This window comes from Zootoca vivipara, chromosome 2, assembly GCF_963506605.1.
Source record: "Zootoca vivipara chromosome 2, rZooViv1.1, whole genome shotgun sequence".
NCBI classification, from domain to species: Eukaryota; Metazoa; Chordata; class Lepidosauria; order Squamata; family Lacertidae; genus Zootoca; species Zootoca vivipara.
In genome coordinates this window covers 82,352,465-82,368,378 of record NC_083277.1, presented here as the reverse complement: position 1 = coordinate 82,368,378, position 15,914 = coordinate 82,352,465, and the positions used below count along the sequence as shown (strand labels likewise).

The window sequence follows — 15,914 nt, the reverse complement described above, 5'->3', positions numbered from 1 at the left end:
CCAGGGAAGGCTGAATACATTTTGCTACCTGTGCTACCTCTTCCCCACCATGTGCAGAAGGACAGGACAGGCTGCGCTCTGCCTGCTTCCTAGTGCTTCAGCATCTTGCTGCTTGAGGCTGAGGCACAATCCTCCAAAGGGCAGAGCCATCCCTGTCCCCTATCCCTGCCTTAAAGGGAAGTTCACCAACTTGATATTTGGACCATGATCGCTTCTGCATGCATGAATGGTGCAGTGTAACAGAACTTTCCTATGGCCCTTCATTTGCTATTCATCAAACATAATCTAGTGAAGGGAAACCGAGTGATGATGCCCATGCATTGCCCCATTCCCATTCCGACCGCACTCTTAATTCCCAGCTGTAAACGTGCATGGAAACCCGCCCCAATGATTTCGGTCGAACCCAAACCCATGAAACGTGCTTCCAGTTTCAACGAAGCCAACACCTCTACACTTAAGTAAATGAGCTTAGGAATCTGCAGCCACAAGTCGTGCGTGCTCCTTAGTTATTCCCGGGGGACGAGCTTTGCGTGGGCAGTTGTGCAGCGCACTTATCACAGCCAGCCTAAGTTCCAGGCTCCTCTTTTGTTGGCGGCGGCAGGAGCAACCGCTTTCAAGTCCTGTCCCCGCTGGCTGCCTGGCTGGCTGGAGGGGGGCCGGCCCCTTGCTCTTCCCTCCTTCCCGCCTCCCTTCCCCCACCGCCTGACATTTCCGCCTCCCCCTCCCCCTGCCGGGGAGGGCGGCCAGTGGCGCGCTGCGAAGGGCCGGATGCGGCTCTCAAAGTGGGCGGAGGAGGCCCAGGCGCTGAGATCACCGGCAGTATAAAAAGAAGCGCGCTGGGCGCGGCCTCCTTCAGTCGGGGCGGACGTCACGGGAAGAGATTCTTCCGAAGGCTGCGCTTCGCAAAACAAAACAAACACCAATTAAGACCCGGGGGAACGCGTCACTTTCGCCTTTTAAGGAGAAAGCGCCAGAGGTCTCCCTCCCGGCTCCTCACAGCCCCCGAACAAGCCGAAGAGACCCGAACCGCGGCGAAGCCGGCTCCGCCATCATGGAAGTGCAGAAGGAAGCGCAGCGCATTATGACCATGTCGGTGTGGAAAATGTACCACTCGCGGATGCAGCGCGGCGGCCTGCGTCTCCACCGCAGCCTGCAGTTGTCGCTCGTGATGCGCAACGCCCGGGACCTCTACCTCTCGGCCAAGCTGGAGGAAGAGGACGAGATGGCCGCGGGCGGAGGGAGCGTGGAGGACTTTGCCGGGCGCCAGGAGCCGCAGCTGGACCTGCAGGGCGAGGCGCCCGCCCCTCGACATCTGGAGGGGCCTCCGGCAACTCCCTTCCCCCAAGCCCTGCCGCAGCCGGCGCCTCTCCCCGCCGTACAGCCATCGGAGGCGCCGCCGCCTGCTCTGCCCTGCGCCAGCCTTGATCCGGAGCCCATGGAGACCCAGGAGGAGCCCGACGGCAGCGCGCCCGCGCCTCCGACGGCGTGGAGCCGAGGCGCCCCCGGGTTTCAGGCGGGCGCCGCCAAGCCTAGCCGCAAGCGCCGCAGCAGCAGCCTGGGCAAGATCGGCGCCGCCGAAGCCGGCCTGGTGCCCAGCAAGAAAGCGAAGCTGGTGGAAGAGGAAGGCGAGCGGCAGCCGCAGCGCCAGGAGGGGCCTTTCCCGAGCTTAGCCAGGGTCCTCCAGGACCGCTTCTCCGGCTTAATCCTCCAGCCTCCGCCGGCCAAAGGCACCGACGAGCCCAAGGCGAGCTGTAGGCAAGGGGACGGCGTGCTGAGCATAATGGTGAGAGCCGTGGTGGCCTTCTAAAGCGCCCCCGCCAGGGACTCGTAGCTGGAAACCTCGCTCTCTGTGGAGAAGCGGAACCTGCTGAAGCCCCTCTCTCGGCGGAGGAGCTGAACACCGCCTCCCGCTCCCGGCCCGCCGGCCCCCTCTCCTTGGTGGCGGGGCCTGGGCGGCGAGGAAGACGCGCCGCGGGAGGCTGGTGAAGGACTGGGGGCGGGCGGCGGGGAGCGCTGGTGGGTTCCCTCCTCCCATTTTCTCCCCCTCCGGGTTTAGGCGAGAGACGCTCTGGTGGCTGGGAAAGACGACGAGACAAAAGGCGGCGGGGAACGCGGCGAAGAAGGACGCCCCACCTCGGCCAGTAAACCTGGGACGCGGCTGCGGTGCGCTATGCGCAGGACTGGACGCAGCGGCGGCGGCATGGCGGGACACGATACTTTGGGGGGGCGGCGGCGGGGGGCAGCGAACTCTAGGAAAACGGGAGAGGCTCGCAGCCCGTCGGGCCTTTGGAAACCGGATTCGGGTGGAAAGCAAGCGCGATGTGTGCTGGGTGCACTTTTTTTTGGTGCTAGTCGATAACAATGACGTGTTCATTCTGCCGTTCCTTAACTAAAGTTAATTGCCAGATCTGAGTTGATGTTTCTGTCTCCTCTCCCCCCCCTTTTTTTCTGAACGGGACTGGAAAGTTTTTAAGGTTTATTAGGCAGCTCCCCTGAAGGGTTAAAAAGAGTCATGCTGAGAATTGTCGAAGAAAAGCAGCTTTTGTCAGTCCCGCTCCTGTCTGCCCAGTATTCTTTTCCTCGGGGCCATCCCTTTTTTTCTTACCTAGTAATTAAGAACGATGAAGTGGCCTGTTTCTTTGTGCCAGAGAAGATCTCAGAACCAGATTAGTCTTGCCAAAGTGTGTGTGCTGAGCAGGAACAGACGGAGAGGAGGGGGAAAAAACCCAACCAGTCATACTAGTTATGACACATCCCTCATATGACTAGCATTTGCATTACACTGGGTCCACGACTGCAGGGGATTTCCTGCTTCTGTTGCCTTGGCTGTGTGTGTGTGTGTGTGTGTGGCGGTTGTGGTTTTTGTTTTTTACGATGTGGGTGGAGCCCTGAATGTCTGGAGGGTGGGGGAGAGGAAGACAAGTGGTTTTTCTTCCCCTAAAGATGTCATCTTAAAAGCTCGCTGGCGGTTTTCCTAGATGACTGAAGCTGTTTATGCGCTGAGCAGTAATGAGGGGTACTGTTTTACATCCACAAACATTTTCTCTTTCACCCAAATCAGGAGAATGTGGGCAAAGAAACCTGTATTCTTTAAATGGGTGTGTTCTGCAGTGTCTTGTCTCTAAAAACAAACAAAAAAACAGTATATCAAGTCATTTTATGTGATTTTTTGACACCGTTTTTGCCTTTGTTCATGATTTTTTCCTCCACTCTTCTCTCAAATGTATGAAACAGTTGCTGTTGTGCTGGATTTATCTGTTGTGTCATCTCAGTGCTTCAAAAGTGTTAGTTTGATTCAAGCTTTAGGGTTGGGAGGAGAACAGTAAGAATGTCTTCTGAAACTGGTTTTCAACATGGGCAGTAGAATGGTCACTGTCAAGGTACTTTGCAATGCTAATTGTATGTAATCTGCATTTGCCTCAAAGAGGGCAAAATACAAGTTTATTTGGTTTTATCCTCATGGTGTTAATATTTTTGGTCATTGAAATAAAGGCCATCTGTTGTTTTTTTACTTCTATGGTGTTACGTTCTTAATTAAAAAAAAACAATTTGTGAACTTCATAGAGAATTCTCTCTTGGTGGAGAGGATATGGATGGGGAGAATGTTCAAGCAGCTACTCAGACCTACCTCGAAATGTATGAGGCCTCCTACTACATTAAACTAGTCAAGGTACAAAATAAGGAACTAGAGAAAAGAAACAAGGGGAACAGCAACAGGGCAGGCAACCTTAGTTCCTTAACCAACTGCACATTTGAAGAGCCACACTTCCAACCATGTGGGCTCTTGCAAATCTGAACTATTCAGTGGAGTAAACAAACTCTCCAAAGCTCTGTCGCCAGCCTTCTATGAATTAGTGTGCTGGACCCTTGGTGGATCCAGAACTTGCTGTTGATTATGTAGCTGTTTCTAATGGAGGGTGGAATGGGGAGAGAAGGGTAGCAGTCCAGTCCGGATAGGGTCGTAAGATGTTTGGGATCACTTTTCAAATCTCACCATGCCAGGTAACATGGGTCAAGCAAGTCAAGTTGCATAACAACAATGTTTGGTTTCAGGATGGGTGTGAGAGCATGGGAAACTTATATTTAGAGCTCCAGTAACAGCTTGTAAACTTGTTTATGATGGGACTAAAATAGCCTTTCTATAAACATGGGCCACTAGCCAGCGGATAGGGCTGGCAGGCAGGACCTTAGATGCAAGTACAGTATGCTTTGCAAAACATTAACAGTAGCAGTATCTCAAGGTAATCCCCTAAGGGAGCAACTTGTGCTTGTCTGCAGTCCCTGATCATGTAATGGAAACCATGTCATAAGAACTTGTTGGCACAATACGGGTTTACCAGATTAGACCCCATGGATGTTGAGCAACATTGCAAATCACCAAGGAAGGTTTGTGTGCAGTCCCTTTCAACTGAAATATAAAACATGACGGATGTATACATTCTAATTTGGTGAGGGGTCCCCTCATTTAATAACCCTCAGCAAAGTGGCGCTAAGTCTTTGTTTCAGTCCCAGTGATTTTTGTATGGTCAAGTACAACCACAAGACCTTTGAAACAAGGGGGTGGTTGATGACTGAAGGAATGAAATACATGTTGGGAGAATGGGTGTAATCAAGAACGTAAGTGTGCCTCTTAAATAATTCACACACTCTAGGATGTGTGCTTCAGGGAAAAGTCTAGGATTTAGCATCGGTAGTTAAAAAGCTAAGGGTAATGCACCAAGGATTTATTAAGTACTTTCTTCAGAACCCCTCGGGTTTCAGTGGATGCTTCCTGAGACAGCTGAGCAAGCAGGTGGGGTGAGATCAATGGGGAAGAGCCCCCAGGGGTTAAAGGAACACTGCTGTGATTCAAGGCTCAGGAATTTACTCCTTGTAATCTGAGCTGCTGCCAGTTTAGAGGCCATAACCTGGTAATTTTCCCTTCTACAACAATGCTGATTGCCTGCCCCAGTGCTTTTATAAAATTTAATTCCTCGACTGGTGTAAAGTGCTTTGAGTTACCTGGAGTAGGAATGACTGACACCAGTTAGCCACTTTCGTTTGCTTTAACTGCAAAGAGCAGGATTATGGCTTGCTGGACACATGAGAATCCTTAGGTTTGAACTATGGTTGTAAACCTCCATGTGAGCTGTGCTGCATCTGAATTACAGGTCAGGACTTGCACGAGCTCAGTGCCTCTTGATAAAAAACATTTCCCTGCACATAGAAAACTTATGTTAATGAGAACTAGGCCTCAAGTTCAGCCCAGCCCTAAATTTTCCCACAAAACCCACTCCACCCAGTCTTGTGAGTCAGCTGGAAAGCCAATCTCTGCTGGAGGAGCTCTGTCTCTGTGTGAAAAATACAGGATGGGTATACTGCCAAGACCTTTCCTATTGACAGCAGAGTATTTTGTACAGAAAGAACCAAAGATGCTGGCTCAGTTTGGGGACGTCTGCTGAGATCTTGGGCATATTCTTTGCCCTTCCATAGAGTACTGTAGTTGGTGTGCCTCACAGCCAAGGAGGTCTGAGTAGAGTTAAACGCACACCCATGTGCCCTAAGGCCTTAACTGCTCATGTTACTTTTTAGTCAAAGGGGTTTTGTGTTACATCTTTAGTTCACAGCAACAATACAGAAAACAGAATTTATTGGGGGGGGGTATTTAAACAAGTTAGGGCAAGATAATTTCTAGAGGTAAAGCTGTGGTTTGGAGTCAGACTTGCCACGCATTCTTCATTGAACAAATGTGTGTATATTTGGAGAGAGGAGGCACTTCTGTCTCTTTTTGAGTCAGGAGAGAAGCAATTGATAGGTGTCTGTTTTCAAAATACCAATTAATTGGCATTTTGTAGAAGTTTGAGCCTCACAGAAATCTAAAGTGGCCTTTTTCGTCCTGTGACACTTGAAAAGTTCTGTAACATCTTCATCAGTGTAACTTAAGTGCTAAGCGTTTTGAGATAAGACCAGTATATGGAAGAATATGTTAAAACCTGTGCATTTGGACTAGTACTTAACAATAAGGAGATTCCTGTAGAACATGAACACAAGGCAAGGATCAGGCCCAAGGCAAGGATCGGGCTTGCTTCGTGCTACACGGTGGACCTTGTTCTGCCAGACTACTGAAGAAGTTGCAAGCCCTTTCATGCTGGCTATAAATGATGCAAGGCTTTCCATGCAATGCCTTCTAGTCTACCTCCTTGTGTGTTCTGGAAATCCATTTCCTCCTGGCATAGAGGATTTTTTTTTAAGCACTGTGAGGAAATATACACCATTTTATCTTATCACAATGTGTTCTGGAGAGGGCTATTTTTTAAAAAGTAATCAGTGTTCCCTTTGCAGCCTAGGAGGCCACTGAAAACAATGCAGAATTTTCCCAGCTGTAGTTCCCAGTGTCCCTAGTAATACATGCAACAAAGTGTTGCCTTGCATATAAGGATCTCAGGTAGAAGCGATGAGGTAAGAGTCTGCTCAGTATCTTGAATATCTGCTCTGACTCACAGCAGCTCACAGGCTACATTATGCCTCTGCATAAGGCTGCTGCTTATATGTGGAAGCAAAAGGACAGTGAAAACATCCCACAGCTTTGGGTTCATTCTGACATGTCATTTGTTATGCAACAACATGTTATTTAGCATATGCTCTGTATGGTTTCTCCCACCCACCCCAAATGAAGTGCAAGGCAGCTGGAAAACTAAAAACCCTCAGTTTTCCTCCCCCTGTTTGCAATATTATACCAGACTTGTGCCAGCTGAACATGTGTGTGAATTCCAACGTTTCCACGGTCTTCCTCCCCTGCCCCCCTCTCCTAAGCTTTCTAGCTGTGTGGGAAACCCTCGGAGAGCCCAGGCGATTCTGCATTGCACCTAGGGGCCCTGTCACGCCATTGCCTGTGCAAGACACTCCCCCTGTGAAAAGACAGAAGGGTCTTTGATAACGCCCCAAGCACATCTCCAGCAGAACAAAGGCAGCATAGCTAATGGCTCCCACTCACACAGTGTGACTCTCTGCCAGGAATCTGAACTCCCTCCACCCCCTAAAGGCACAGGCTGAAGGACAGAGAGGGAGGAGGGGAGATAAACGCATCTAAGCCAGGATATGGGGGGGGTGCAGAGCAAAGGAGGCCTGGCACACCAAATGCAGTGCAGTTAGGTCGATTTCCTGTGCATCAGCTACCCCTGGAGACAGGATACCAAAGCGGATGGCCTGTTCCGCCTTACCATGAGCTGGGCTGTATCCGGCACCTGCTAAAGTTCCTGTGTTCTCACGAGGAAGAGGGGAGGGGAGAGCGCCCTAGAGACAGTGTTTGCACCTTCAGTCTGATGAGGTCCTTGGCTGCGTGACCGCAGCTCTGCCAGTTATTTGCTGCTACATGACAAAATATTTCAGTTCATATGGAAATTCAACTTTCTCTCTTCTGGTTTCACAATTTTTCGCTTTGTCTCATTTAGTGAGAGGCAGGAAAAGAAATAGTTTCCAGCTCTGCTGCATTCAGAATACACTGCTACCTATCACAGGGCAAAATACTAGAGCATCAAGGAGGATTATAGTAACTCATTCAGAGGAGATGTTTGCATGCCCATTCTCCCAAACTGTAAGTGCTGCTATCTGCACACCCTTTTAAAGTGATACTGCCCAAGATCCTCGCGTTATATTCCTGGCTTGTTCAAGCCAAGAAAGTGGCTTGTTCAGGTTACAAAGCTGGTGATTAAGACCAGCTTCCAGGCCCCTGGCAGCAACTACTCACTCACCCACACTTTCTGTGGCTGCAGACAGAAACCAGGAGTTACCCCTTAATTGCCTTCACACCCACCCACCTGCTTGTACTGTGAGATCTGCTTCAGAGGTTCTATTCCTGCCACCCCTTGTGGGAGCAATTAGGCTGGTGGCCACAAGGGACAGGGCCTTCTTGGCAGTGGCCCCATGATAAGCCAGGTCCCATCACTGCAAGCCTTTATGTTTCCACATGTCTAAGAAGGAGTCTAATTGGGCTGTTGTAACATTTTTGTGGCTTTTTTTTTCTTTTTGTGATTTTTACTGGGTTGAGTGTTACAATGTTGTTGCCGGTTACTGTTTCTAATGGTGTTGTTGTTGTACATTTTACATTTATTAATAATTACATGCTGTTGACTTAATGTTGGAAGCTGCCACGGGAGAGTTCTATGCTAAAATAGTGGTTTGCAAGCTTTTTAAATAAATAACTCCCTTCTCCCCAACTACTCTGATCAATGGCTCCCTGTCAAAACAAGCTCTCTGTTCCAGTTCATTACTCCTGCCTGCCAATATTTTCAATTACAGTACTTCTTTCTGCCCAGAACCCCATCTCCCATCTATCCTCAGCTACGGCTCAGTCCTTGCTCTTTGTGATACACCAACCAATCTGAATGGAAGGTTCGGTCTGAAAAGCATACAGCCCTCCGGAGTTGCTCAAGGTTTTCATTCAGAGTTGTTTTTCTCTGCCCAGCTTCCCTTGACCTGAGTGAGTGCACCCTTGCTATGCTTCTCATGATCTGCCACATTGCTGCGGCAGTCTGGGATCCCACAATTACTACACTCCTCAGCATGTGGAATTACTATGGGATATTATCCTGGGCAGGGAAGCAGCCAGACAACCTCATTAAATTGCTCCAACCCGGGCAATTATGGGCCACACCTCGGAATAATTAGCACCCCTGGGAAACTGCTTTGTAGGCAGGCTGCATAAGCGAACAGCTAGAGCAGGTTATGCTACAAGCTTGGACTCTTTGAACGCTTACCATGTGCCCTTGGATCTGTGTGAGAGAACCAGCCCTTATTGGAACAGAAACCTGGAGTTCCGTCTGCCAACCGTTTTCTAAATTGAACAACAGGAATTATGTCTCCAGTGCTCAGGGGTGTACCTGCGGGGTTGGCAAAACTGGCCCCTGCCAGGGGTGCAGGTCTGGAGTAGGGGCAAAAAATCACCTATCAGGTCATATATGTATCTCACAGCGAGATCAAACAAGGGAGAATCTTCCCATCCTCCCTGAACTGTGGCACAAAGGCATGCAGAGTTCTTTGCCCTTCCACCTAACTTTGCCTTCACTCTGGATGTTTTGAGTACTGTACGTAGGCCGTGTAAAATGTAGTAATTTCCAATGTGGCTATTGTACTGTACAGTTTTTTGTTTTTTTTGTTTTTTTTCAGGGGGGGGCAGGGCTCCAATATGGCTCCTTGCCAAGGGGACAAGGGAGGGATCTTAGGTAAGCCTCTGCCTGCATTGAAGGGAAGCCCACATAGTTAGATAGGGAAATGAGGCACATATTTCTTCTGGTTCTGCTTTCCAGAATAAAACAGGATAGTCAGTTCTATCAGTCAGGCAAATCGGGATCCCAACCCTGAGTAGCTTGTCATTTTATCCCATGGTGAAATAAGTGGGGAGCGGGATAAGTTTAATGGGGAGACAAGAATTGCGGGCAAGAAATAGAAGTAGCAGGCCATGAAGGTCCTGTTATAAAATACCTATAAATATCTATAAAGATATTTCAGTCTTTGACAAGCTATGTATATGCTGGCTGGGAGCCACTGAGGTGACTGGAATTGTGTGGGAGAGAGCTGTATGTACTTTGAAACTATGCCGGGTGGTAAATAAACTGTAATTCCTCCTGCCCAGATATGACTCTCTGTTGAGTATTCTGCAGTTCCCGCCGATTGCATCTCTAGAGTGTAGCCAGGGCGGAGAGTGGTGGTGATTGGACTGAGCCTCCCCTCCCACCTTGGGTAATACCTCTGTTGTTGCAAGGCTACCGAGACCATCTCTCTTCCTGCAGCTCCACCTTCTCCTTCCCACACTGGCTGCACATGCAAAAGTGCTGGCGGCACAAGCTTAGGGAGGTGGCATTGGCATTGGGAATATACTGATTGTACTTTGCCCTCACCCTTGCAGGGCGGCACTTGCAGAGTTCAGGCCTGGGCACACTGCCAGTTGAGTTCAAACAACAATCTGGCTGGGAAAAGCCTGGACTGAGTGGTTGTAAGGGTGGTGAAACTTTGGAAGCAAAGCGGATCTTCTCAGTCAAAGTTACAGGTAGGTAGCCGTGTTGGTCTGATGCAGTCAAAACAAAATAAAAAAATCCTTCCAGTAGCACCTTAGAGACCAACTAAGTTTGTCATAGGTATGAGCTTTCGTGTGCATGGAAGCTCATACCTATGACAAACTTAGTTGGTCTCTAAGATGCTACTGGAAGGATTTTTTTATTTTGTTTTCTCAGTCAAAGACACATAAAAGACCGAATGCTGTGATCTGTACTTGGTTTGCCACTGCTCAGTCTTTCTCTGGGCATTTCCAAAGTTCCATCTCCTTCCAGTTTTCATTCATCATAATAAGGCTTTGTGGATTTAGAAGCAGAAAGCCAGCAGGCAGACTTTCCTCCTTTCTCTGGAATTACCCCAAACTAATCTTGCTTCTCATAAATTGCATCCTGTAGACTAGCTTGGTTTCACAACTGGCCACCAGCTGCTACTTTTATCCAAAAAGTTCATACCGAGCAGCTTCTTCTCCTTCAAAAACACAAGACTTAGGGAGTATTATATTCAGGACAAGGGGATGGGAGTCCTCAAGCACCTGCAGCACAAGTGAAAAGCCTTTTCGCCATAAGTGCACAAACCATTTTATGGCTAGCACTTGTGTCAGTATTGGACATGTGTGTTTGTGTGTGTATTGGAAAGACTAACATGGCTTTAAAAAAAAGAAGAGAAAATTGTATGCATATGTGAAGTGGTAATTAGGTAAACGTAAAGGGACCCCTGACCATTCGGTCCAGTCGTGACCGACTCTGGGGTTGCGGCACTCATCTCGCGTTATTGGCCAAGGGAGCCGGCGTACAGCTTCCAGGTCATGTGGCCAGCATGACTAAGCCGCTTCTGGTGAACCAGAGCAGCACACAGAAACTCCGTTTACCTTTCCGCCAGAGTGGTACCTATTTATCTACTTGCACTTTGAGATGCTTTTGAACTGCTAGATTGCAGGAGCTGGGACCGAGCAACGGGAGCTCACCCCGTCGCGGGGATTCGAATCACCGACCTTCTGATTGGCAAGCTCTAGGCTCTGTGGTTTAATGTGCCTTAATATATGTATTTGTGTGTAGTGCAGAAGTGTCGACTAATGACCACTTGGCCAAATTTATTTCCCACTGCCTGACCACTCAGATGCAAAGCAAGCGATAAAACAGGAGCCTGATGAGAGTTGCATCTGTCATAAGCTTCACTGACAGGCCACTTTAGGGGATGGAGGTTGGGGTCTAGGCCTGCCAATCCTATTCTGTTCTGAAGTGGCCGTCTAACAAAATCTAGTTGCTGGCCAGAGGTATAAGGAAAAAGAGTACATGCACACTTATGCTAACAGTGTGTCTGAAGGAGGAGCAAATTGTTGCACGCCACCCCAGTCTCTGTGTGGGGCAAGATTCTAGGGTACCCAGGGCTTGGTTTCCTTTGAAATGAGGGACAGCGGAGATTGTTGTGTCTTTATGATGTATGGTTTATTCACACATATATACAACCTGAGCCTACAATGGAGGGGTTCATAGCATTAACACCCCAAGAGCATCTTGCTTCTCCCATCTCCACAGCCTTAGATTCCAGCAGAAATCAAGCATAGCTCTGTCTCCCAGCTGCCCAACTGGGCAACTTCTAGCTCATATAACTCAAAAACCAACTCTGGCTTTGTCTTTGTAACTACCAGCGAGTTGAGGGAGGGGAACCCACCCATGTGACTTCTAGCACAGAGCCGCTTCCTTTGTTACCTTAAAGGCCCATACTTAGAAGTTCATTACCTTACTGGGAAACTAACTTGGCTATTCCAGAAATGGAATCTGTACTGGATCCAGCAATTAGAAGTGGGGTCAGGCCAGAGGCAGATTTAGGGAGCACTGGGCACGGAACCTTGGGGGCACCGTTGAGGATGCAGCAACTATGATTTAGAATGACACACAAGAGGTAGAGGGGTGCCAAATTTTGACACCACACTGGTTGCCACTGAAATTTGAGAACCCAAAGTTTGCCACTGGTCAGGCATATAGCCTATTCCCCCCCCCCAACTAATAACACCATGTAATGCAAGTGTAGTTAGGGTCTTTGTATGAAATAATGGATTTGAGGAATAATAATAATAATAATAATAATAATAATAATAATAATAATAATAATAATGGGACATGGGTGGCACTGTGGTGTAAACCACTGAGCCTTGGGCTTCCGGATCGGAAGGTCGGCGGTTTGAATCCCTGTGACGGGGTGAGCTCCCGTTGTTCGGTCCCAGCTCCTGCCAACCTAGCAGTTCAAAAGCACGTCAAAGTTCAAGTAGATAAATAGGTACCGCTCCAGCAGGAAGGTATATGGCGTTTCTGTAATATTTATACCCCATCCAGTCTGGGCGGTTGACAACATATCTAAAAACATAATAAAAACATCAATCCTTAAAAAATGTCCCTCAACAGGGCTGCCTGTAGATGTCTTCTAAAATGTAAGTTTAGGTATCTGTTGTACTAAGTATGTAAATAGAAACTGTGTTTTGTACTTTAGTGTAAATCAGTAATGCTGGCACTGCCGCTTCTGGTGGCGGCAGACATGAAGAGGAAGCAGCATTGATAGGGTGAGGCTGCCTTCCTTCCTTCCTTTCCAAAAGCAGTAGCTCCCCCCACCCCTGTCTCCAAGAGCCACTTCCCTTTTTCTTCCTGTGCAGCCAGCATCGCCCATCCCTGGCGCTTGCCCTCTGCTGTCTGTTAGGAAGTCTGGGGTACAGGCAGGGAGGTGTCATCCAAACAAATGGGTGCCTCTTGCTTGTAGTGCTTTTTCTGTTCCTTAACTATGGTCACTATGCTGATCTGGCCTATATTCAAGTTTTTTACACATAATTGTCACAGTCTTCTTAGGACACAATATAGGAAGCAGCCATATATCAAGTCCATGTAGGTCTACATCAGAGCTTTCCAAACTTTTCATGTTGTTGACACACTGTTTAGACATGCCTCATTTTGCAATGCATTAATTCAATTTTACTATAAAAAACCGGAGGTTAAACGAACCGCTTTGCAGCCCGAGGAACGTGGGGAGTGTTCGTGTGACAGACCTACACACTGTGGCTGACACACTGTGCCACGACACAGTTTGGAAAACTGCACACATGGACTGGCAGTGTCTCTTCAGGGTTTCACACAGTAATTTTTAACAGCCCTAGCCGGAGTGAACCTGGGACCGTTTGCATACAAAGCACACACTCATTCAGACACTAATATCGCAACTGGGCGCTGGTTATCTTCCCTTGCTACACCCAAACACTCACTCCACCAAAGTTTCCTGGTGGTTAGCTCAGTTCCAGAGTGCTGTAGGGGAGGACATTGGGTGTATTGCATGCAGGGCAAAGGTCTCTGCACACACAGTAAGCTGTTCATCAAACAAGCTTCACTGCTGAGTAAGATAAAATAAATAGCCCCTTTCTTTTGAAAAAACAACTCAGGAGTATTCTGCAGTAGTTCCATGAACTGGATACTCTCCCCTCGTTTTGGGGAATACAACCGGGCCTTTATTTGAACCAAGGCTGAGCACTGGAACATGTGGGCTCGGCTCTCTTAAATCTGGTTTTTACTGTCAGGGTTGCAGTCTACGAACGTGTGAAACAACCCATTAAGGGCAGTGTATTCAACAATGTGAAGAGGAAGCCACATTCACTACGAAGCAACCACAGCCCAGCCAGAGCCAAGCTTCCAAGTCAGACATCAGACGTCCTGGGGGTTCCTTAAATGCCAGCATCAGGCCCCCGTTTAAACATGGCGCCAGGCAGGCAAGGATCTATCTCGCACACGCGGAACCTCCTTCAAAGGCCGCTGCGGAGCAATGTTTGCACGCCATAGCAACGCCTTATTGGCCTGCGGGTCTGCGGCGTCCCGGCAGCGCCCACGCAGGCGCGTGCAAAGCCGCCCCGTTCCTCTCGCGGGCCCGGAGTCACGTGTGAACGGGGGCCTGGTTCCAGGTGTTCGGCTCCCCGCCCTTGAAGGGAAGTCTCGGGAGCGCGGGAAATGTAGGTCAGGGCGGAGGGATACGCTGCCTCTGGCCGGCCTCCCTAAGCCTCCTGGGTGGCGTGTGCGATTAAGAGGACAAGCTGGAGCCTGCGCTTGCCCCCTCCGGCTGCATTCCGCACCGGCTACGCGGCCTCCGCTCCGCCCCCGGCTCCTGCCCGGCCAGCGCGGAAGCGGGGAATTTCCTGGCACCACTTGCGGAACAGGAAGGCGGAAATGAAAGCAGCGCCGAGCCAAAATAGATCGTGGAGGGGAAGGGAGCGGCGGCGGGGTGGGGGCGGGGGGTTGCGACTCTCTTAAAGGCGCAGAAGTCGCGATGGGATGAAAGGGTTTCTAATGTACTGTAGATTCAAAACAAAGCCGGTGGGCGGGCGGCCACGAATCCACACGATCCTTTCCCGCCCGCTTCCCCAAACACACTCGTCTTTCTGGTCTAAAGAGGTTCTGGCCCAGGTCAACGCGATTTAGAGCGCCGAGTAAACTTGCTTGCCAGTCCCCCGGCTCCGTAACCACGCTAGAATTTCCTCCAACGCTTCGAAGATGGCATGGAGTGGGGAGATTGGCAAGGGTAATTTAGTTGGCTAATCTGAAATCGCCGTCTTTCGTTGCTGCGTGTACCACTCCTGCTTTTGTGCTCCAAACCGCAGAGCGACACTGTAAGGAATTGAAGCAGGCGAAGCTTTATCTGCCATGCTAGAGAAAGCTTCGCTTGCTTCATTTTTGCCTGGCACGGTTCGGTGATATTAGCAAAGTCAGTTAAAATACGTGACCAACCACATTTTTTAAATCAATTTAAAGTGATCTCAAGGGCATTTATCCTGAGATACTTACCCGAGGGCCTTTCCATCCTTTGTGCAGCGGCACAAATATAAACTAAGCAAGGCTTTTCCCGTTTCCCATGACTGACAGCCCCTTCAAATTCTCCTGTGATCCCAGCTCCCTACAGCAGGCCCTCCCAGGCTGGATTCCCTCCCAGTCTGGGATTTCAGCCCCTCTTGCTTGGTATTCCAGCTCTACCACTCCCCCAGACCAGTCAAGCGTCCCCCCTCCTCACAAAGATATGCAGGAGGATTTGTCTGGAAGGCAGAAAGCCAAGAAAAAACGGGGAGGGGGAAGAGAGAGCCTGAATCAACAGCTGCATCCCATTCCTTGGCACTTAGCGAAAGAGCCTTAAAGCAAATGAGAAGAATAATGCTGCAGTCTTTCCCTTGCTGTTTGATTGTTCTTGTTTTATGTAAAAGGTAATACTGTACTAGACTTAATAGTGCAAAATCATTCACTTCATTAACTGCTGCCACCTCATTCTAAACTCAAACTCTAGTACAAATCTGACTAATCACCCACAAAATATGCATTGCATAAAACAATCCTTTGTTATTGTTTTAAATCCTTTGTTGAATCACATTCATTGTATGTGCAAAAATATACATATACTGTACAAACAGGTGCAAGCTGCTCAATGCACTTTTTTCCAGCTGAAGAGCATGATAAAACTGCTGCAAATAAATCAAAAGATTCTAACATAAAATCAATGCTGAGCAAGGTTGCTGCCTTGGACACATTCAGAATACAGGGCTAGATGTGAGAAGTTGTCTGATGAAATGCCTTTACAGTACGCCTGCTCTGACTACAGGCTACAGTGGGAAGTTACCTCCCGGTACAGAGATATGTGCCCAAATGAGTTTCCCAAGAGATGATTTCTGTGTTATGCTAATTGGTTTCAGTACTTGGTTCTAAAAGCAGATGCTTCTTTTAATTGGTTTGTAAAAGTTAAGGATGTTGTTTTTCTGAATAAGAGTATTTCCTTTTTTAACTGGGCAGAAAACCCGAACAGTACAGGAAGTACAGTCAGAGCACACTGTAGATGTTTGGCTGGCTAAGAACTACGGTAAACTATAGTTCAAG

The 15,914-nt window shown here is 48.7% G+C and overlaps 1 protein-coding gene across 1 annotated transcript; it reads left to right on the top strand.

Annotated features, from left to right (window-relative positions):
* Nucleotides 1-838: 838 nt before the first annotated feature.
* Nucleotides 839-3,511, top strand: IER2 (immediate early response 2). The gene has a single exon (XM_035104907.2). It carries the CDS (start codon nucleotides 1,052-1,054, stop codon nucleotides 1,805-1,807), a length of 756 nt encoding a protein of 251 aa, XP_034960798.1. The 5' UTR covers nucleotides 839-1,051; the 3' UTR covers nucleotides 1,808-3,511.
* The last annotated feature ends 12,403 nt before the right edge of the window (nucleotides 3,512-15,914 follow it).